This window comes from Apteryx rowi, unplaced genomic scaffold (genome assembly GCF_003343035.1).
Source record: "Apteryx rowi isolate R43461 unplaced genomic scaffold, aptRow1 scaffold_11, whole genome shotgun sequence".
Classification (NCBI taxonomy): domain Eukaryota; kingdom Metazoa; phylum Chordata; class Aves; order Apterygiformes; family Apterygidae; genus Apteryx; species Apteryx rowi.
The window spans coordinates 5,174,525-5,196,647 of NW_020447308.1; the positions used below are offsets into that span (position 1 = coordinate 5,174,525).

At 38.2% G+C, this 22,123-nt stretch overlaps 1 protein-coding gene across 4 annotated transcripts in view; it reads left to right on the top strand.

Annotated features, from left to right (window-relative positions):
• The window catches only part of ASB7 (ankyrin repeat and SOCS box containing 7), a 32,649-nt gene extending 18,362 nt beyond the window's left edge, over window positions 1-14,287 (top strand). For all 4 annotated transcript variants that reach the window (XM_026073949.1, XM_026073939.1, XM_026073959.1 and 1 more), the window contains one exon: window positions 10,360-14,287. In XM_026073949.1, the coding sequence (XP_025929734.1) occupies window positions 10,360-10,499 (140 nt within the window). In that variant the 3' untranslated portion in view covers window positions 10,500-14,287. The remainder of the gene's footprint in view (window positions 1-10,359) is intronic.
• The last annotated feature ends 7,836 nt before the right edge of the window (window positions 14,288-22,123 follow it).

Here is a 22,123-nt window from a genome sequence, read left to right on the forward strand (position 1 = left end):
TTTTAGATTGCAGATTCCATATTTTAATGGTTTAAAGTTATGATTTCATTAAAGTAATAAGCAAATTCTGCTAGATCTACAGAAACTTCTTTTGTAGATTCAATTTGTGGCCAATATTATAATCTTGGAACTATCCCAATTTTGTGCTGAAGGCTTATATTTCTGTGCGTGGAAAGGAGGGAGAAGTGGGAAAGGAGGAATGTCTGATGCTGACAAAAACACTTCAGCTTTGTGCTTCTGAGCAAAATTAATATTCATATACAGTTTACAACAGCTATAAACAGACTGATGCCCTTATTATAAATCTCCAAATACTGTCTTCCACTGTTTTCATAAATAATCTCTTCCGTGAGACGATGGAGAAAGGACGCAGGGAAAGACTCGGCTGGAGTTTTGATAGCGGAGTTCCCAGCTAGCTCAGATGATGTACAGAGGAGTTTTGAAATCTTACACTGTGGCACGCTAGGGGAGAAAATTATTTCTGAGACTATTGCATTGTGTATTTCCTGGAAAAACTTCTACAAAACTTTTCGAGTGGTAGTCGTACTGGAATTATCTCTTGTGGTTGGTAACAGTGCCCTGATTTTAGGGCTTGAAAGGGAGTTTTTCGTTTGTTTATTTGAGCGTTAGACTAAATGCTTAATGTTGAAATCCATAGCTGTAAGTTTTTATATATGCATTCAGAGTTTAGAAAAGGTATCTCTGATAATAAAACAGAAACCAGTATTTACTTGCAGTAGACTCAATTTTTTAGGCTTAGTGTATGTAAATTATGAAAGGTATCAAACTGGTATGTGTCTTCAAAAGAAAGCAGTTGTGCGCTTCAGATAAAAGAAATAGTATTTAGCAGTCTATATGTAAGATAAAGTTGCTATTATTTTTATCCCCAAATAACATATTTGTACAGTTTCAAGTCCACAAAAGCCAGCATATATGAAACGCTTTGCTTTAAAGCATTTGGCTCTCTGGTAGATGCTGTAATGGGCAATAACCACAATCTTAGTCTAGTCCCCCGTTCTGAGGAACGGGCAAGAAACCAAGCTCTCAGAAACGCTTAATACTGACTCCGTAAGTCTATAAGAAGATTGGCATGTTGGAGATTTTGTTCTTTGACCCTGAGGGAAAGCGTCTGATACTCTTCCTGGTTACAGGCAGAGAGTTTTTTTTTTTTTTTTTTAACTCTTAATTCTAGTAGGAACGAAGTTAGTCTGTAGTTGCCTCTCAGTATTAAAGCACGAAGTTGGAAATTAGGAAAGTGAAGTTTTTCATCGTGAGTCTGCTGTTGACTCAGTGTTTAGGCAGTCGCTCTTCTCTGCCCCTCCTTTGCTCCCCCCCAACACAAAAGCTGACTAATGTTTCTCCATGAAATAGCAGTTTTGAAGATGAGTGCTTAATGACTTTATTAATCACCTTCCTTTTCCTTTTCATGTAATACGGCTTATGCTTTCCCACTTCAAAGATATTTATTGGTAGCCACCATGGTAGCCAAAATTGTCTAATAAAGAGTCGTTTTGGAGCCCTTTGGTGTGACGTTTCAGTTGTGCAAAGAAGCAGTGACAATTCGCTTGCGACCCAGACTGTCAGAGGCTTAAGATACGGGATGTAGACTTGCCTCTTCAGGGATGTCAGTGGGTTAAGCTTGGAATAAATTAATGTAAAATTAAAATACAGATGCATATGTGTGTGTGTGTGTATTTATATAGACATATACACACACATACTTTTTTTTTTTTTTTTGGCAGTGAATGTATCTAGAGAATTACATTTGGGATTACAGTCCTGGATGGAAAGGTTTAAGTTGAGGCTGAACAGGATTTGAGAATATTATAATAATAATAATAATAAAGAGAATATTGCAGGTAATAAAAATCTTAAGTATTAGGAAAGTACTTTAAAATTTAAACTTTAACATATTAAAAATTCAATTATGATCTTGAAAAATCTTGAACCTTTGAATCCCTCCCCATAGCTTCATTTAATTTAATCGCTGTTCAGATAACGTAGCTGAGAAGAGAGCCTATAACTGGCTGTGCAAGTTGCTGCTCTGTGGAGGCAGATAACTAAGTAAATGGATATGGCCACGGTAGTGTAATACGGCGTGTATGTTAGCAGGTATCAAAGACAACTAACTTTAGATCTGGAATGAGATCTAAAGGTCCCCAAATGAGCAGGTAAATGAAATACAGGTATTTCATCTGCATTCAGTTTTGTATTTTCCAAAGAGCAAATCATTGGCTTGGACGAGAGATTTTAATTTATGTTTAGAGCACTTATAAAGCACTATCAAAGTGCAGCAAAAATTAGACAAAAGTCCAGTATGGAAACCCATATACTTTCTTTGTCTTGATGTCTGTGCTAAATAAAGATAACTTTTCACTAGGATTTCTTTACTGGAAGAGCATTTTAAAAAGAGTCTTTGCATAGTTTAAACTTTTATGAATACAAAAATGTCATAATAAAATATGTAGCGATCTGTTTAATTCACTGTGTGGATAATTGCTGAGGAAACGGTATCTTCATATTTGCTACACTACAGAAGAAATTTACTGGAATTAGAAGTTTTGATTGCTGCTTTTGGTGCTGCTGGAAATATTGCACTAATAAATGTGATCTGCTTTGTCATCCAGTGTTATGCAGGAAATTAGGGTAGCACAGTTAACTTATAAATTTAATTTTAGCTCATTCAGTGATGCACAAATGTTGCTTAAATCATGATTACTTTCTGCTGATTTCATGTAATTATTTCTTAAAGACCAGTGTAGTTTTTGATACCTTTCAAACAAAGTTGGTTCAAATTCTCTTTTCAGGGAACGGACCTAACCCGATTCCTTTCTTTCAAGAAAAAGGGAAGATAACTTTCAAAGCGCTGTCTGACTGTGATTAAGTCACAATTACCTGGCTAAACCTAGTGTGATACTAAAAATGTAGCTAGCAAAGCAAACTGCAGTTGACTATTGAATAGTTGAATCCTTTTTATACGTCTAGGTGTATATCTTAGAATAGTTCCTTCAAGAGGCCTATGTAAAATAAAATTTATATTACTGTGTGTCAGGTATGGTGTCCCCCCCGGGTGAAAGGCACTATTCACACATTTATGCTGTACTCTATGTTATAACATGAAAGTAGTGTAACAATGTGGCTTAAGCCTTTCTTTACATTCGCCTACCAGTTCAGGCATAAATTTCAGGCCRCTTTACTTACTATCTCATAAAAATAGGTAAGCATTAGGCTATTGAAGCTCTCTTTGAAACTGCTGTGCGAATTCAGCCAAGACTAAATTTATAGATAAGTTGCAAAATATTAAAATCTGGTGCAGGCATATAGTTTATCATATTCAGATCTTAATTTTATTGCCAAATACACCCATTATACCTAACATTGTGATTTACTGGCATTCTGCTTTTCTATATATCAATTTTCAGTCCAAAACCCACTCCTCCTTGGTATATATTTTCTGTGCCAGAAATTGAAATTTAACAAAGTTAAATTCTGGAGAATTATTTTTTCAAAAAGCAATGAAAGCATACTTCAATTTGAACTATTCTAGCAGAGGCGTACTGAACACAAAATTAAGCTAGAACTTTGAAAACGGCTGGTATGATATCCATTTTAAAAAAGGATTAAAAGATACCTTTCTCCTGTTGAACCAGTTACTAGTTCAAGGAGTCTGTTCAGTTTCACAGTGCATAGTTGTAGTTTCAAAAATTTCTAGTATTTTGACTGTGGCAGGACCAGGAGTAGTCCGTACATATGTGTGTGTATATATATATTTACAGGCATGCCTTGTTTTCTTGCGCTTCACTTTATTGTGCTTTGCAGATACTGCTTTTTTTTTTTTTTTTTTTTTTTTTTAACAAATTGAAGGTTTTTGGCAGCCCTGCGTCAAGCAAGTCTATCAGTGCCATTTTTCCAGCAGCCTGTGCTCACTTTGTGTCTCTGTGTCACATTTTGTACATTGTTCTTTTAGATGTAGTGCTATTGCACACTTAACAGACTGCAGTATAGTGTAAGCATAACTTTTATATGTGCTAGGAAACCAAAAAATTCGTTTGACTCACTTTATTGCGGTATTTGCTTTATGGTGGTGGTCTGGTACTGAACCCGCAATCTCTCTGAGTTATGCCTGTTTTTTATATAAATATAAAAACATATATATGAATATGACATGCAGGACTGAGTTTATACTTCAGACCTATAGATTCTTGGTAGTGGTTTTTTCTGGCATTTAGAATGCTGCAAAACCAAATACTTTTGGTAGTTATTTAGCTCTTGTTTTTTTTTTTAAAAAAAAAACTAGGGTACAAGAAACTGGAGTCTTTAAACTGTTGAGGACCTGCTCTGGCTGAACTGAAGGACTGAATTCCTCCTCAGCTCCGCAGCAGCAGTGTGCTAGGTGCTTGCAGCCTTTCAGCATGACCCTGTTCAATCATGCAACTTCATCAGCGTCTTGCTCGGCTGGTGGAGTGTGTGTTAGCCCATGCTGGTGGCTTTTTGAATGTGAGGTTCCAGTTGATAAGTTAGTTCTTTACATCGTGTGTGTGTGTGTGTGATTATGACCCCCTTTTGAACTTCTCTGGTCTCCATGACCCTTTTTACCCCCAAAACCAGTGAATTCTTAACTAACTTCGGTTTCCGGCAGCAGCTCAGTTCCTCCACAGTTGTGGAATAAAACTGGATTCTTAGTTAGCTGTAGAGGAAATATTTATTCCTGTGTCCTAGAGGAACTGAGCTGTTGCCAGCTATAAGTCAGCCTGGTTTCAAAAWTTTTTTTTTTAATGTTTCACAAAACTTTTATTTAAGTTTCCTTTGTAGCTAAAAAGAAACTACTAAATGGTTTCTTGCTGCTGTTTTCAGCCTTTCACAATTCTCAGGGGAATCAGAGGCTCAGTTTGAGAAATACTGCTGTAAGCTGTTTCTAAAGAAATGTATTAATATTGCAAAGAAAACTGTGGGCGGATTCCCAAATATAAAACTGACATTTCTTTTTTTATTTTCTAACTTCTTCAGAAATTGCCTATCCATGGGAAGCCAATGACGCTGCTTGTTAGCTTTTATAAGGATGTTTTTTTAAGTAAGTGGAACAAAACATTAGGGAGAGAATTGTCCAACAGCCTATGAACACATTAATTTCAGTTACTCTTAAGTTTTCTCTTGGGTAACAGAACAGGTCAGTCCATGATTTCTTTGCTTTGTGCAGATGTCCTCATATCTTCTAGTGGAGGACAGTGGTTGGGGGTTCCCTCACTGTACTCTTACAATATTTGGATCCCTTTTTCTTAAAAGTGAGTGAGGCCATCCTTAAACATCTTTGTTTTCAGAGGGGCTAGCTCTAAATATTATGCCTTAATGATCCTTAAATATAAAATTGTTGGGTGAGCTCAAGTATTGTGCTCTTGAGGACCRTGTCCGTGGAGGAATTGTGTGAGTATTCCTGTGCACGTGTCCCTGTTCAGTAGTGTGCCCTCCCTAGAAAAATAGGGTGTTTCATCCGAAAGATCTCTGGTAAGTGCAAATTACACAAATACAAGGCAAGAATTACTAGCGTTTGTTAAAGAAGCCTAGCGTTTTTCAAGTTTTAATTAAAAGTGCTCTGAATGGCATATCGTTTTGCAGCGTGGCCGTCACAAAGCCGTGTATTCCCCTCGGTTCTCATCAGTGTCTCTTTTGCCTGAAGTCTGAGATGCGATTTCCTCAGATCTTGATCACTAGGAAAAAAATCTCCTAAAATCTGTGTGCTCCTGGCGAATAAATAATATGCTGGGGAGAGATTCCAATCGCATCCATCTAATTAGTGTTCAGTGGACTGATGTGAGATGAAACTTAATGGTACGGCATTCACAAAAATAAAAACTTCCAGCGATCCCGTTCGGTGCAAATTGGACTTGCCTTGTTTTGTAAACGTCCCCTTTACAAAGCTGTCAGCGTTCCTCTATTTACAGCTCTTACGTGCACGTTTTAAAAGAAAAACTTGGCTGGTTTRTCATGTAGGAGGGCTGGAAATAAACTATTGCAATGTTCTACAGCAAAAATCGGGAACCTTTTACTCCGTGATTTTTTTTTAAAGAGCTTTAAAGATTACTGTTTACCTCGTCCCTTCCAACTCTTGTAACTAATGCGTACAGATGTTAGAGAAATTGTTTGTGCTCTACTATTTAAAAAAAAGGCCCAAGTTTAACTATRTTAAAATTGAGCCTGGTGGTAAATTATTGTAGGATATAATGAGCAGTACCGTGACTTCTAACTTCCGTGACTGAACCTGGGGCTTAAACAGAGACTAGCTCTGTTTGAAACAGCCTCTCTGTCCTTGGGATAGAACAACAAACTGCCAAAGAAAATAGCAGAAAATCTTAAAATTGAAAAAGGAGAAGGGATAAAGTAGTGAGTGGAAATGCAGGATTAATTGTAACAATTTCTCGCAGTTAAAACACATTATTTTTCCCCTTGTTTTAACAGAAAAGGCCAATCTATTAAAAATAATAGGGAAAAAGTTTATTTTGTTATTGAAGGAAATAATTGCTTTGAATTATTTAAGATTATTTAAGGAAAGAAATTCTGGAAATTGTTTTGTGATCTGTTGAACTGAGTTAGGAAAATGTTAGATTTCATACATATTTGAGTCTGCTGCTTGTAGAGAGAATAAAATTGGAAAGCAATAGCCCTCTATTTTATATATATATTTTTTTTTTCTCACATAATTTCTTCTGTAGGGAAGAAACTGTTCTGTCATGTTTGGAAAACTATACACAAAAAGTGTTTTGGTGGGGCTTTGTGCTTTCCATTATGGCACATGCCGTAGCTGTGGAAGACACAGATGAAATATAGAGATCTCCTTTTCTGTTCCAGTAATTAATACTTCTAATTTATTTGATTATTGCTATAAAGCTTGCAAAATAAATATACTGAAGCATCTAACTTGTTCAGGCGAGCACGTTAGCTAACCTGCAGCTCTCCAGCAACTGCCAGTGTTTGCTGCCGTAGTTGTAACCAGAGTTATATAAAAATCCGACAAAAAACTAACCGCTCCAGCATGACAGCATTGCGGTAACTGAGGTGTCCCTTTGACATTGGATAACTACTAGAACTATTTTTGTGTTGCCATGTTGCACAACGGTGGTAATTTGGTCAATCTTACCTTTTGCGCTTTCTATTTTCTTAATTCCTTTCTTCTCTAGCTTATTTGCTTAAACATCTTTCCAAACTTGTGATGCAGGATGTAACCCAAAGTTGTTACTTCCTAATCRTTTTTAGACAGAACTTTATTCATCATTTAACTTGTCTTACTTTGCCAAGTTACTAATAACATTTTTCATTTGCCAAACTAAGGTTCACTGACATTGGTCTGTAATCCTTTATTTTTTTTTCTTTTTCATTCAGATGCAACCAAGAATGAGTAAGTGCTCTAGACACCGTTTCTAATAAATCACAAATGCATTAATAACCCTGGAATTTGCAAGGCATGACCTAAGACACTAACAGCCACTAGATGTAGCAACTGGTGCTTAACACTGGAAATGTTCATTGTTAGCACATTCCCAGGAAATATTTTTAGGCTTATCAGGGGAAAATGTCATACATTTGATAATCAGGTCTTTTTGAATTAACCGATGACCAATTTCGTCTGGGTATTTTAAGTTGTCTGTTCTGTTTTACTCCCACACAAAACATAGGCTGTTAATTAAAGACGTTCGTTTCTGAAACCAGAAATCATTGTCTCATAGCTGTATTACTGTGTACTCTAATACGTAAAATGTRCATACAGATTTATAGTCCTCTGTAGCCTCTAACACTGACGTTTGCAATTACCTTTTAAAAAGGTGTTTCCCTTCTGAACCTTGCTTTCATTCACGTTTGAAAGTATCAGAACTATTTCTTTGTCATCCTAAGATTCCTCTGTTTGATTTCTTACCAAAAGTGACTTTTCTGTAGCTGGAACTTGAACGTTCAGTTGTCTACTGAATTGTAGAAATTCATTCCTTCAGGTGAAACAAAATTTTGCTAAGAAAAAAAACACCAGTGGACTAAGTAATTTATCATCAGTATTCAAAGTTACAACATCATGGCTGAAGTATGTAATTAAAAAGAATTTGACGTTTAGATACTCTGGTGATAAATATCATAAAAGTATTATAAGCTGATATGAAGGAAACTCCATTTTTCATGCTATTTAATTTCAAATCTAATTTCTTTGAAAACAGACTAAAACTAATTTCATGCATTACCTCTGCCAGCTTACTGCAGATAATTAGTGTTTAGGATAAATGCAAGCATATACAGGTCTGCCAGTCCATTTCTATAGGAAAACCTACACAGGGAAAAAAGGGAAYTCACTATAGGGACATTTCCGAAGCAGAAAACAGGAAACAATTTCRTAATGCCTTTGCTCTAACCAGGATCGTCTAATAAACTCGTCGTGTTGCTGTCTGCTTCGGTGGTAGAAGGGCAGCTGCTTCCCGGGGGAAGCTCCRGGGCCGGCGGGACGGCTTGCCGGGGCCGTGCCCGCGGGCAGCCTGGTGCGGGCACCGCGTGGAGCCCTTCCCTCTCCGCTCATCGCTTTGCCGCCCGCTGAGCCAAGAGCATCGTCAGGCTCCTCGCCGTAAAACCCACGCGCGCGGTGGCGAAGGTGTTTCCTGTTTTGCAAATGTCTTGTTTAATGGGTGGCGGCTCGGGAAATCAAATTGGAAACGGCCACCTGAGTTACTTAAATTCGCTTTTGTTGTTTCGTCCACCTTTTTAAAGAAAATGATGGATTCGGACAGTCAGCTCGGTTAAATCCCCATGCCTTCCTTCTCAAAAGCAAGCGGTATCTTTTGCCATTAACAACTACGTAGATAGTAAAAGATTGCAGCAACCTGCTCCATTGGCGACGGATTATATTGGTATCRGCCAAAGCACCTACACCATTCATTGCGTTGTTTCCACTCGCGCAGTCATCTGGTGACAYAACTGTTTAGGCCCATTTTTCAGGTTTAGACCATGACACACACAAGGYAATGATCAAAACACTGACTAGCACATGCGCCGCGTGATATCGGTATAACCTCCGTAAAGATACCGTAGGATGAGGACAAGCATGAAGGAGGGCAGCTAGCTTGGTCCCGGTTTTGGAGTGGCTTCCGTAGGACGAGATTAAATAGACTAAAGTCTTCAGCTTTGAAAAGAGGTACCAGGCAGGAGTGGCAGAAGGCGAATAATGTAAAGGTATGTAAAGTCAGGACTGGCGTGAGAACGATTCTTCATTAGGCCTCGTAACTCGAAGAATGCTAGGCACTTGGTGAAGTGATCAGGAAGGAGATCTAAAATAAATACAAGTACTTTGTAGTTTTCCGGCCAACGCCTAATTATATTGTGAAATTTGTTGCCACAGGATGTTTTGGATACTGAAAGTATGAATGGGTGCAGAAAACATTGGGCAGATTTGCAGAGGGCACGCATTCATGGCTAGTAAAGACATTGATCTGTGTGSAGTCGCTGGTTTAGGAAGGCCCAAAGCCWYYGGTGCTGAAAGCTAGAAGGATGTATTGGGACAGGATTTCTCAATGTCTGTTGTTCTGGGKTTTTTTCTTTTTTTCCCCTCCTCCTTCCTTGGGATCCATTACTGGCTGCTTTCTGAGACAAGGCTGGATTAGCCTTTATTATGCTACGTGGCATGGGGGACCATTTTTGACCTTAAGTTCATGCAATATCAGAAAAGCGTTTCCTCGGTGAACAGTGGTTAACTCATATTTTCAACTCTTTCTGTTCGACAAGGTTGTGGCTGCATCCAAGGTCCTTGCCTTTTCATTAGAAGGAGGTGAGAGGGGGGAAAAAAACAAAGTAATCTTTAACTCTGCCCCTGGATCCTTGGATGACTCTTGTAAGCCTTGCTCTCAAAGGAGACTACCTCTTCCTGTTACAGTTGAATGTAGAAATTTTTGCCTTAATGTTTTAAAAGAGTCAAGGCTGAGTTTGCTTTTTCGCAGGTGATAAAGGGAGAGAAAAAAATGCACAAAAAGTTATGTAAAGTAGCTACTCTATTCTAGGCCTTTGTTTTACAAACACTTGAGCACATGTTGCTTCCTCRTGTGAATGTAATGAACGTAACTCCTTACATGAGTAATGTCACTTTACACTGATGTCAGTAAAATTCTTTGCATATAAGTGTCAACATTTTTAGGATTCATCCCTTGATTTTGTTGAATTATTGTTTGTTAGAAAGCTGCTAACTTGCACCCCACTTTTTTAATTTTTCCTCTGCCTGTGCCCTTGCCCTCTTCCTCCAAGAAAGCAAAAAACATCTGTGATTTCAATAAGTAAATGCTCTCTTGAATTATGTTTAAAATGTGATCATTTTACTTTTATGTGTTCCTTTTGTCTTTTCAGGACAACCCAGAAACTTGCAAGATCTATGCCGAATTAAAATTCGTCAGTGTATAGGCCTTCAAAACCTAAAACTACTTGATGAACTACCCATTGCCAAGGTCATGAAAGACTACTTAAAACACAAATTTGATGATATCTGATATCCATGAAGAGAAGAACTCTGAGCAAGATTAGTTATATTCCAGATACTTAAGAGGCTTGTTGCCTTGCACAAAGTATATCCTATGCAAGTTCTGATTTTTCTGTGAAGTCAGAAGGCAGGTATACACTTCCTTGGGTTTTTTATACCACATGCTAGAAGGTCTTAATTTTTGGTTTCTTGGTCCAAGTTTACAAGGTCCAAGCTTTCTATACAATATTACATTTTAAAAATTGCTGTTGGTTTTTTGTTTGTTTGTTTTCAAATTAAGTGTGCAGACTTGCAGTGGAGATGGAAAATAGCCTTTCAAGGGAAGTGATTGGTTCGAATTGGCATGCTGAGCAATTGTTAAACAAAATAAAGTCTGGAAACCAAGGCACCAGTCCTGCAAAAGGATACCTATAGGAAGATCTTCAGGGCCATGTTGAGGCTCTTGTAGCTGTAAGTCTCCACCTGGCTGTATGTTTTTGCAGGATAGAGGGTAGAGTTGGTAAACAACATGTCCTGGAGTACCATTCAAATGTCACTTGGAAATTTAAAACAAATGCAGGTACCCTGTTCAATTCATAGGCGTAAGCCTTGACTCTTTTTGTATTATTCTCTTCCTAAATACTGTAGTTTGGATGCCGATAAAATTCGGGCCCTCTGCTTTCCTGACATTCCCTATAAAATGGGCGGCTGTTTGTAAGTCTATTTTTAACAGTGACAGTACACTACACAGAGGCATAGCCTCTGTATTTTTTACATTAACTTAAGAGTACACAAATTTAGATTTTTGAAGCCAATGTATTCTGTTTCTCATACAGTGCCTCCTGTGCAATAATCTTTCTGATGTATTTTCCCTTTATGTGTGATTCCCCCCCACACACTATTCCTCATTTAGTCTCAGTACATTATTTGTAAGAATAGGAACTGCTGCCTCACTGTAGTGTTGATATGATATTGCTATAATGATGCAGCAATTGCTGTTCATTATTAATCCCGGAATTTCATGAATGTATAGCCTGCTTTATTTCACTTTTAGTTGAAATTTTATCTACGGGTTCTCCGACAAATTGTGTCCATTTGGAAAAAAAAGAAAAGAAAAAAAAAGAAATTGGCCTAAACCCTTTTACTTTAAAGGCAGTGATGGTTTTTTCCCCCTTCAGAAATTCAATTTGCTTCAGGTTAGAGAGTGGAAAGTGCACATAACTTACTAATTTTCATCTTTTATGTGCACTAACAAGAAAAGTCCCCTTCATATTAAAATTTTAAATTTTGCAAACAGTAAGTGGTTTCTTATTAATCTGAAAGCAGCAACTGCAAGCAGTACTGAAATTTGGCTCCTGAATGTGTTTTTCATAATAGGTATTAAAAAGATCTGTTAAAGAGTTTTGTTTCCAATGATAAAAACACCGTTCTTGCCATGAAAAAAGTGGGCCAAAATCTGCAATTGTTTCCCTCTCCTAATTTTCAAGGGATTGTGGATTCGTCGTAAGGTTCTTGCCACTGTCTTTTACATTTGTTTTGCCATCCTACTGGCTCCTCAAGAGCCTCTCTAATATCAAGAGTGCTTTTGTACCAGTTGTATCAACGGCAGCGGTGAGATGAAAGGAACGGTGGTGGCTTTTAATTTTAACACTGTCACTTTCAAAATATTTAATATTAAAAGTATGAAAAAGGGAAGCAAGTATACTCATATTATTTAACGATACTAATTCCTTTTAATTTTTTATAACCCTGGATTGCAGTTCCTCAAACACAAATCTTATCACTAGTAATGGATACACTGGAGCTGTGGCAAGCGAGGAGGATTCGCTCTTCCTATTGTGCCTGACGTTGCATCAGGTTTCCAAACAATAGTGATTTTGGAGATTGCTGGCTCAGAGGATTGGTAATGGGATATTGAACCTTTTTCTCTCCAACTCATATCGGTTCAAGTCCAGCCAGCTTCAGCAGTGACCAGAAGTTAATGTCACAGCAGCACGTAGGAAGCCAGTACGTCCGCTCCTAACACCGTGCAGCCCGTGCGTCGGTCACCCCGGGCGGCAGAGCTCCCGTCTTTACAGTGCTTCCTCCAGGTCGTGCGTAATGGTGGTAGCACTGTAGAGGCAGCAAGCCGAGAGCGTGGGGAAGGTGCGTGAGAGCATGCGTGCGTGATGGTGTCTGCCAGCTTTTATCGAAGCAGGAAGCATCAGCCGTTAAGATCTTTAAACCTCGGCGGTACTGAGACACGATGACAAAAGTGAAGAGTTGACTGGCAAGTTTTAAGCTTGAGTCTTCAGTTTTGTGAAATGAAATCAGAACCTTAATGTTGTGGGTTTCTTGTTTCTGTTTCTGTTTTTTTTGTTGTTGTTGTTGTTGTTTTTTTTAATCCTTAATATTGTTCACTACATTTGTAAGTTGGTCTAAACCAATGTCCTTCCCCACTGAATTTTTACAGTAATATTTTCTAAGGTAATCTAGAGTATATTTTAGTTGCAACCTATATTAAGGCAAATTATTTGTTCTGTCTGTTGCTGTGACTGAAGAAAATTATGGAAGACTTTGTTGGTAACAAAAATGCTATTTAATGAAGAAACGTGTAATTCCATTATTTATTGTTTGAGGTTTGTTTTTTGGATATTTCTTTTGAGTAACTGACATCTAAAGGGAGCACACATGCATTTCAGGCCAGTAAAAAGCCGTTCTTTTAAATTCATTTCCATCCCATCCTCTTTCCCCTCCCTAAGGCAGGGGGAAGCCCTCATCCTTTCTTACGAAGCTAAACCATCTCTTGTAGTTGGTTTCTCCGACCTTGATTCAGCAAAGCACTACAGCACACGCGTAGCTCTGAGCTGTTGGCTGTTCCGAGTTACCCCTGTGCTCGAGGGAGAGAAGTGCAAGAGTTTATTCATCATTAATCCTACCCAAACTTCAGTAATGGGGAATTTGGTCATTTTCTTTATTTTGAATATTGTGCACAAATACTTTGAAAAACAAACTCAACTTTTTTTCGTTTGGACTAGAATGTGGAATGATAAGTGCATAATATAAATTTGTTATGTAGCCTAGTTCCATTACCTTAAAATTCACAGTTGAACACTTGTAATAAACCTTAAAAATTGGCAAATACACCAAAGAAACAATATGAGTAAAAGACTCTGATCATTAACAAACTGCAAACCTCATCCTTTAAAACAAAGCAGAAAGTTTTTGTAAATATTTATGTTTATAAATGTACAGCAGAGTAAGAGTGTTTTTTAGATTATTTAATTACCATATTTCTAAACTATTTACATTATAGACAATGCTTGTTAGTTTGAAAAGCTCTTGAGTGTTTTTTGTTTTTGTTTTTTGGGATTTTTTTAAATTCATTATCACTCATGCTTGGAATAACTCTGGCTTCCTTGGGATCATGTGGAAAATTTAGTTTTCTGGCTCTAGTTGGCAATAGTAAGAGAACCCATCTGGACAGACTTGTCAGACGCATACCCTGAAGCAAAGAGAATATGTAGCATGTTACCAGGGTGGACCTGGACTAGATGAAAAATTTTGGATCCTAACTCTCTCAGTTAAATCTGTCCAGAGCCCACAATGTCATTGTGACAAGAGCAATTTACAACCTGCCCACAAATCTAGCTTCCATGCAACTCTGTGTTACCGATATCATAATGTATTTTGTTCTTCCTTTGTAATGTAAGTTTTTGCTTTGGGTCAATTTGAAACTTAAAAAAAAAAAAAAAAAGTTCAAGCTGGTTAAAACCTTTTTTTTTGGTTTATGTTCTGTTTATTTCTGATGTGATGTTTTAATAACATAATATCACTTTACACACTTTTTCTCAATGTTTGTCTCTTCTACTCCTTTTCCCTTCTCCAGTGCTTGCAACTCTGGTAACGCAGTTGGTACTCAGATTTGCCACCCCGGATAGGAGTTCACATGTCTCACGGATTGTAATGGGATTTGTACCAGTAAATCAGGGAATAAAACTCAGTCTTAGAGCTGGACCGCAGAAGGGAGGGAACAAACTAGTCTTTAGCTGTGAATATTTCTTTCTTCCCTGTTTGGATTCCAGTACGGCCACTTTAAGGCCTAAAAGGTATACCCTTCCTTCTCAAGTTCCTATGCCAAATGAAATACAAAAATGGACCAAATAGAGGTCGGATATTGTAGATAAGTCTGTTTTGGGTCCATTTACTAATACTAAAGTGGAGTAAGGAGGATATATCTGAATATTCCTGGCACACAAGTGGGAACTGGAAGCAAGTGTTTCCAGTCTTGAGAGTGATGTACAAACAAAAATTGCAATAAGTTTTTGCACCCCAAAAAGTTGGAGAGGAAGGAAACTGGAATAAAGACTTAACTATTGCTGCTAAAAGGTAGTGGAAAAGATGTTTTCTGTTGCCCAGCAGCAAAGTATTCAAGCATCATTGGGTGTACATAAGTCGTACAAGACAATAGTTGTGTTTAGAACTGCTGATGCTAGTTACTAACAGACTGACCAGGCTTTGACTAGTGTATTTACTAAATGCTTTGTTAAAGACTTTTCCTGTTTATGTATCATATTTCCTGATTGAGTGTTCACTTGTTAAGTTTAAAAAAATTAATGATTGATGCTATTACTTTAAAAAAATTGATTTACAAGCTGTTGACAAATGAGATTATACAGTCTTTCCGTATGTTGGTATAAGTGTGGAGTAAGAAAGCGTACTTATTCTATATGAATTTACTTTTTTTTTTAAACCATAGTACATTTAAAAAAAAAAAAAAAAAGCTTTTGCTTCTTTGAAAGCAAAAGTAGTGGAGCCAGTGAGAATGAGCTAAGATCATGGAGCTGAATTCTGCTCTGCCTATGCCACATGTTTCCCCAAACAGCCTGGACTGAAGCATTTAACTCTTTTGCTCTAGTGTGTGTGTGTGTGTGTGTGTGTCTGTCTGTCTCTCACCTTGTTTTTATTGGGACTGCCACAATCTCAAAGGCTTTTTACTGTTCTTTGAAACTAAAATAGTATTGAAAGGCTGAAGTTTATTCTTTTCCCATATCACTGGCATGTTTGAATCTTTTCTTCATAATTCTACTTCTTGACCTATGATGTTAACCAAAGTAAAATTCAACATGCGATTTCATCTCAGTAAAATAAGAAACAAACCAGCTATCTACACTGCTGCATGAAACCATGCTACCAAGAGTTCCTCAGCCAGTGCATTCCCCCGGGATCTGCAACGTGCAGCTGGAGCAGCAAAAAAGTTGGGATCGAAAGCTGCATTGACTTTTATTGGGAAATCTCCAGCTGTCTAGTAAAGAAATCTGAACTCCAGCTGTTTCCTCTGCATCTGGGACCCCCATTGCTGCTGACTGCTGTTTGTGAGGTCTCAGGTAAGTTTTGAACACCGTTATAGTAAAGGCTTGTCTTCATGTTTGCAAGTGGGACATTTGAAACATCTACTTCTGTAGGTACTTTTACAAGTGTACAGGAGGAAATATTGCTGTGTCTTCTCTAAACTTGCCCATTTTTTCCATGTAATAGAGTTTGTGTCATCTTACAGCAAGTGTGCTTGAGAGCTACAAATGCTACAGAGAGTATTTCCCAAATTTTGACTTGATCTGTTGCAGTGTTCTGGAGACCCCTCTGGGTCCATGAAATATTTCTAGAAGGTCTAAGAAAGGTAAATGAAAAGCAAGTTTATATTCAGTAGGTTATACAAGGGTATATGCTTTTAAGAGAAAATTAAAGTCTGAAAACTAGTGACATACAGCAAAGGGCATCTATTCTTTGTTAACTTTTTAAGCAGTTTTCTTCTTTATTTACAGACCACAAAACTGACCGTAACTCCTCTGTTCTGACTTGAAAAAATAGTATTCATTTGCAGTCTTAGTACTCACCAAGTATATCAAAAGATCATCTCCTGTTCCATTACTTTCATTAACTCTTAGTTACTTATATTGTACTAAATTATGTCCTCATTCTTGACTTATACCGTTGTAACTCCACTGAAGCTGTTTGTTATTTGCCATTTAATCTAGTGTGAAAGAGCAAATCATTAATATAAGGAGCTTTCAGTCCTGCTACTTGCTTTATGGCCTAAACAGGGAGAGTATTTTTAAAAGTATTTACAAAACACTTTGTGAAGGAGCCCTGTGGGAGATTCTATAGTTAAGGTCATATTTATAAACTAGAAATAGGCAATTTTTTTCTAAAATCATGGCCTGTTTTTGTAATGTGATAGAGTTGCTGCTTAAATCCTTTGAGTTGGTGATGAACTTTTCAGTTTGTCCGTTTTGTATTTTGATAAACTTAATGTATTTGCTTATTTTCCAATACAGCAGATTAGTTAAGTAGGTCTGAAGCAAAATGTAAACTAATTTTATTTTTAAAACCTCATTAATTTTAAACCATTACAGATTACAGTGTGTGGATTTTTTTTTTTTTGATTTTTCGGGGTTTTTTTGTCCATTCAACTGTTGAATTCTTCAGTGTTACATCAGGGTCTTCTGCCTCTTGCTGAATGCATGCTTAGCTTGACTGCAGTCAATTGTGCAGTCAGTTCACAACATGTTAAAGCTAGGTTAGGGATCTAAATAGCATCTTGTTGATTGAAGCAGACCTGCCTTATCTCTAATATATGTAAGCCTAAGCCTTAAGTGAGGCAACAAAAGTTAGATGTCTCTGTCCTGTTCAGCTACAAGCCAACTTTGTGTGGCTTACGTTCCCTTGTCTGTTATTATCTGACTATAGTGTTTGCACGGTCTATGGAAGTTTAGGTTCAGTCTTCTCCTGTGCTTGCCTTAAGCCTTGGGGAGTGCCCAGCTGCTGGGCAAGGGGTACTGAAATGTGACTGGCAAGCCCTACCTGTCCTAAGCAGTTCAACTACAGATCCATCCCCTTGCTGTTGGGATATTGCTCATCCTGTAATAGTGAATTATTCTCAGGAAGTGAAAACAAATAGTTTTCAGATAGCAGTTGATATGAAAATAAAATGACAAGGATGTTTGGTAGGAGAAAGAAGTTGAGATGAAAGAGCAGAAAATGTTGCTTTTAGGGAAATATTTGGTATGTGGTTTGTTGGGCTCAGAAGTCTGAACGTCCTTAATATAAAATGATCTGTGTGAGTGTTTGAGTGATCCTTTGCTAATTTGTGTAAGCTATTTAATGGTCAGTGAGCCAGAAAATTTCATTTTCTTTTCTGATGGTTCAAGCACCCTCCTGATGGGTGAGAGGCTTTAGTTCAGGTTCCCACCCTGAATCAGGAGAAGCAATTAAGGCTAGGGATTTGAACTAATGTTCCCACCTTTCAATGCTGTGATTGCAGGGTTGTAAAAGTGTGTATGTGTGAGAGAGAGAGAAAGAAAGAAAGAAAAAGAAAATAACAAAGCTCTTATACAGCTACTCTGAATGACTTTTCAGAGTCAACCTCAGAGGCTACCCTACTGGATGGAGCTCACCCTTGTGTCTTTTGCCTGTGTGAACAAAGGACTGTTTTTGTTCCTACTTACCTCTCTTCCACCTGGAGAAAAGAAGATCATTCAGACCTTTTCCAGTGCACCTTACCAACCTCTGGTGGTATTTATATTCACGAGCACCCACCTGCTTCCACCTCTAGTCTTTGATATCATTGCTGACCACCTCTTCCTCTTCACAACCTCACCTCTACACCAGTTCACTGAAGTGGACAGGGAACGAGTCCTCTCTCTGTCAGGAGACTGTCCCAGCAGGTGGATTGAATTTCCGGGATCACGTGATGGTGACATTCAGAGGTACCAAGTCTGGAGCTTGGTAGTGCTCAGATCTACCAAGAGCATGCTGGTGCTCTGTTGTCAGCCGTCACTTCTGGGGAAGCTGCTGGGAACGATCCCCTCTGTTCCTTGCGGCTCCACGTTTCGTTCCCTTTTTGGAGGGAGTAGTCTGTGCAGGCAGCTGAAAGAGGGGAGCAGTTTGGGTGAAGTTCATGGGTGAAGACTATGATTAGAAGAATGGGATGCAGTGAAAGCAGGTACGAATCCAGTGTGATTTGTAGAGCGGGACTGCGAAGGGATAGTAGTGCATTGTCTTAAATACATTTACTGTTGTCATTTGAAAATGTTGTCTGGCAGCTGCACCCACCCTTCCTGCATCAGAGGAATGTGCCACTGCCACAACTTGGGGATACTGCAGATGCAATGTGTCCGTCTTAGTGCTGTCCCCTCTGTCCTTCACCTGTCTCTGGGACTTTAGTTTCCTACTCTGTCAGCCTGTTCTGAGCCATTTCCTCACAACCTGAAGTGAGAGTAGCTTGGAAAGAAAAGGTGGTGAGGAAGAGAAGACTGCGGGGATGATAATTAAGGTGGCAGTGATAATTGTAATTTGCACCTTAAATGGTGGTTGCTGGAAAAGTCACAGCTTTGTCACCGTGCAAGGGGGTTTGCCGTTGATCTATTGTTAGCACAAGTGAAAAGTCTTCCATGGTTCTAGTTTGCATGATACTGCTGATGACTTTGACATGCTTTGATTTTTATTTTATATTAATCTGATTGCTTGGCAAAAGAATTCATACTTTTTTTAATATATAAAACCAAAATACCTTACTCTGCATTTTTGTTGACTTTGGTGCCAATGTTCCAACCCAGTGGAATGCCAGATCACTGATTTATCTTGTACTGTTGTAAGACTTGAACGTATTTAACAACTTGTGCTTCTCATCACAGTCAGTTACTATTTTAATGGATCAGACTGATTAAGGGCACAGCAAAATCTTGCAGTGACATATCTGCAGTATTAGTACTATATCCTCTGCTTCTAATTTGTTCTTATCCACAGCAATGAAGTTCATTATTTTAAGAGTCTCATCAGTTGTTATCAATTAATATTAGAAAACACTTTATGTTGAACAATCCCAAATAAGATTTCTTTGAAAGATGATCCAGATATGGGCACTACCAGTTTTATCTGATAAATGGATTCAAATAACCTCTGCTGCTAACTGAGTCTTTGTGGTTCTTTATTATTTTTTGCCCCCAAGCGTGGGGATAACACTGATTATTTTTCCCTTGAGCCACTTTTCCAGAATTTCTTGAAGTCTACCATTTTTGAGCAAAGAAATGTTTTGCTGAATTTGAAGTGCTTTCTCAGCTCATTGGCCTTCCTTCTGTCCTGGTAGAAGGACAACTTTTAATGAGAGCAGACCCCTTGTTCTAAAGGGCATTTTTAATAGCCACTACGCTTTGCCCAGTTGTTCAGTGTCTTATCTCTAGTGCTTCATTAAATTGTAGTTATCTTGTCAATAAAGTGACTTTTTTATCAGATGCATACAGTATAACAGTTATTCGTTGTATTTTTATATACAGCTGAACTTGCTGGCTTTGAGTATTTCCTGTGCTTTTTAAATGCTTATATAATCTGTTATGCAGGCTCAGCTGTTCTTAATTCTAATGTGATTCATATCGTGCTTAGAAATTGACATTCTTGGCTTGTCAGAAATACTAATATATATTAGTGCTGTATCTATTGAAAATTGCCATTTATTTTTTGCAGTGCTTTAATGCAGTTCTTTGTATTGTAGCATTCCTTATTGAGCAACACAGCATTGCTTGCTTTTAATTTCCCTCTCTTCCTCAGTCCTGAGAAGCCAGAAAAAATTAGATTATATWTTTTTTTTTCTTTTGGCTTGCATAGTTTTCACTTGTAGTGAATTATGCTGTGCAAAACTATTCCTCAGTGAGAATTTGGTTGTCACTCTTGAGCCACATGTGGACTGTATAATTCTTTGTACCCCGCATTATAAACACTCTTTGCCTGCACGTGGCTTGGAGTCAGAAACCATGCCTCCCTCRCAAGTCAGAGTAACTACTTTCTCCAGCAAGAGTGCTGTGTTTAACAGTTCTGCTATGGACAGAACTGTTACATAGACAAGAATCCTGTTCTAAAACTCCAAAGATATGGCTAAACTGCCTGGCCAAGGGACAAACTACGTTAAAGACTTCTGCAAGTAACCCTCTAGCCTGTGCCTCAGACTCCTGTGTCTTAAGTGGTACTTGCCGTGGAATTTGTATCTTAACAGCATTAACGGCTGTTACATGCGTGGATAGTCTTTTTTACTTTTTCTGTTCGTTTTACAGTGGGTCCTGCTCCAGGACTACCTGGCTTAGGATATCAGCTCTTCATTCCGCATCCTGCTATTCCTTGGTCTGTTGGCACAACAGCAGGCTAGCCTCTTATGTGAGCGTTGCAGAGGTGATCATGGCAGGTAAGACAGGCTAGCAGCTTGAACAGGGAAGGATATTCTTCATAATAGCGATTTTAGAAGCTAATATGGTCTTGATTCTTAACAGAGAGCCAAAAGTGTTTTGGGAGTGTTGAGCTCAGTGTGGACATATCTTTTATTATTTCAATGGATCATGGAAGATCAGAAGGTAAATTCAGACTTCAACTCCCATCTACCTGAGCCAAATAATTTATCCCAAGAACTGGATGAAATCATATCTTCAGGAAGAAGTTTGCATGTACCTTAAAGGTCCATATGATGGCAAATCAAAACCCTTTACTGTTCAGCCACTTCTGTTTAATTACCCTACTGCTGAGACATTGAAGTCTTTCCTTCCAGACTGAACTTTCTCATTTCAGCTGGGAAGTAATGAATGTTGCTGCATTTTTCTGAAGTCTTTCATCTTGCCGATGATACCATTTTCATGTATAATCATTGGAGTAGTAAATAATTACTATTCATACTTCCTCTTTATAAGTAGAACRAGGCTTAAAGAGATTTTCTTCCACTCCCTGCATTGTTTTTGTTGCTGTCAAGGTTTCCCCCATGCTCTTTACCAAACACTTGCGTTGTATAGACCTACCAATTCTTTACTGAAGCTGTTTGATTCTGACAGAGCGTTAATAAAAGCAAGCCTTCCTTGGAGGATTCTCTTGCTTGTGAAGTAATGAAGAAGCAATGTCATTTGGCTGCCCAGAGAAGAAAGTTATAGTTTTGTGGGGTGGGTTTGTTTGCTTGTTTTCTCCAGCTCATCTTGCTTGGAGCCCTTGAGGTTCTCTTGACCCAGCAGAGTGCACCTGTGGGCTGAAACCGTGGAAGTCGCCCTAATTACACATTCTTAAAATTGTTTTTCCTTGTATAAGAGCCGCACTTAGAGCTGGTGTTGGAAGAAACAATGTCATTGGAGCACAGAGGTGTACCAGTCTCAAATTTGAATCACATTTAAGTACTTTTAACCACACAGAGGAAAAGGCACAGCTCACTTCTGAAGCCTAATCCTGTTTCCTGTCCTCCTCTGTTTCCTCTCCCACCTCTCTTTCCAAAATATTACAGCAAACAGTTCTGTTTGCTACTTGCTGCAGAGTACTTGAAGACTAAGAGGCGCACAAAAATTGTTTTAATTTTTAGTTCAACTTGAATTTTTTTTAGTTACAGTCAACTATTCTGCAACAAAAAAGCTACTTTGAATTGAGATCCTACGTATGTTTGTTCTGTGTACTCTTAAGAAACTTAGATTTTTATTACAGAGTGTAAATGAAGTCCAGATATGGTTGCACAGCCTGCTATGGGCCTCTGTTTAGTGTGGTCTCTTGTTGACTCATCTGTCTTACCAGAACATAATGCAGCATAGATACTTACTGTTTTTAAGTAGCAATTATTCTCAAAGTAGCTAGCTGCAGCTGCCTTTTATTCCTGTAGTGCACAGA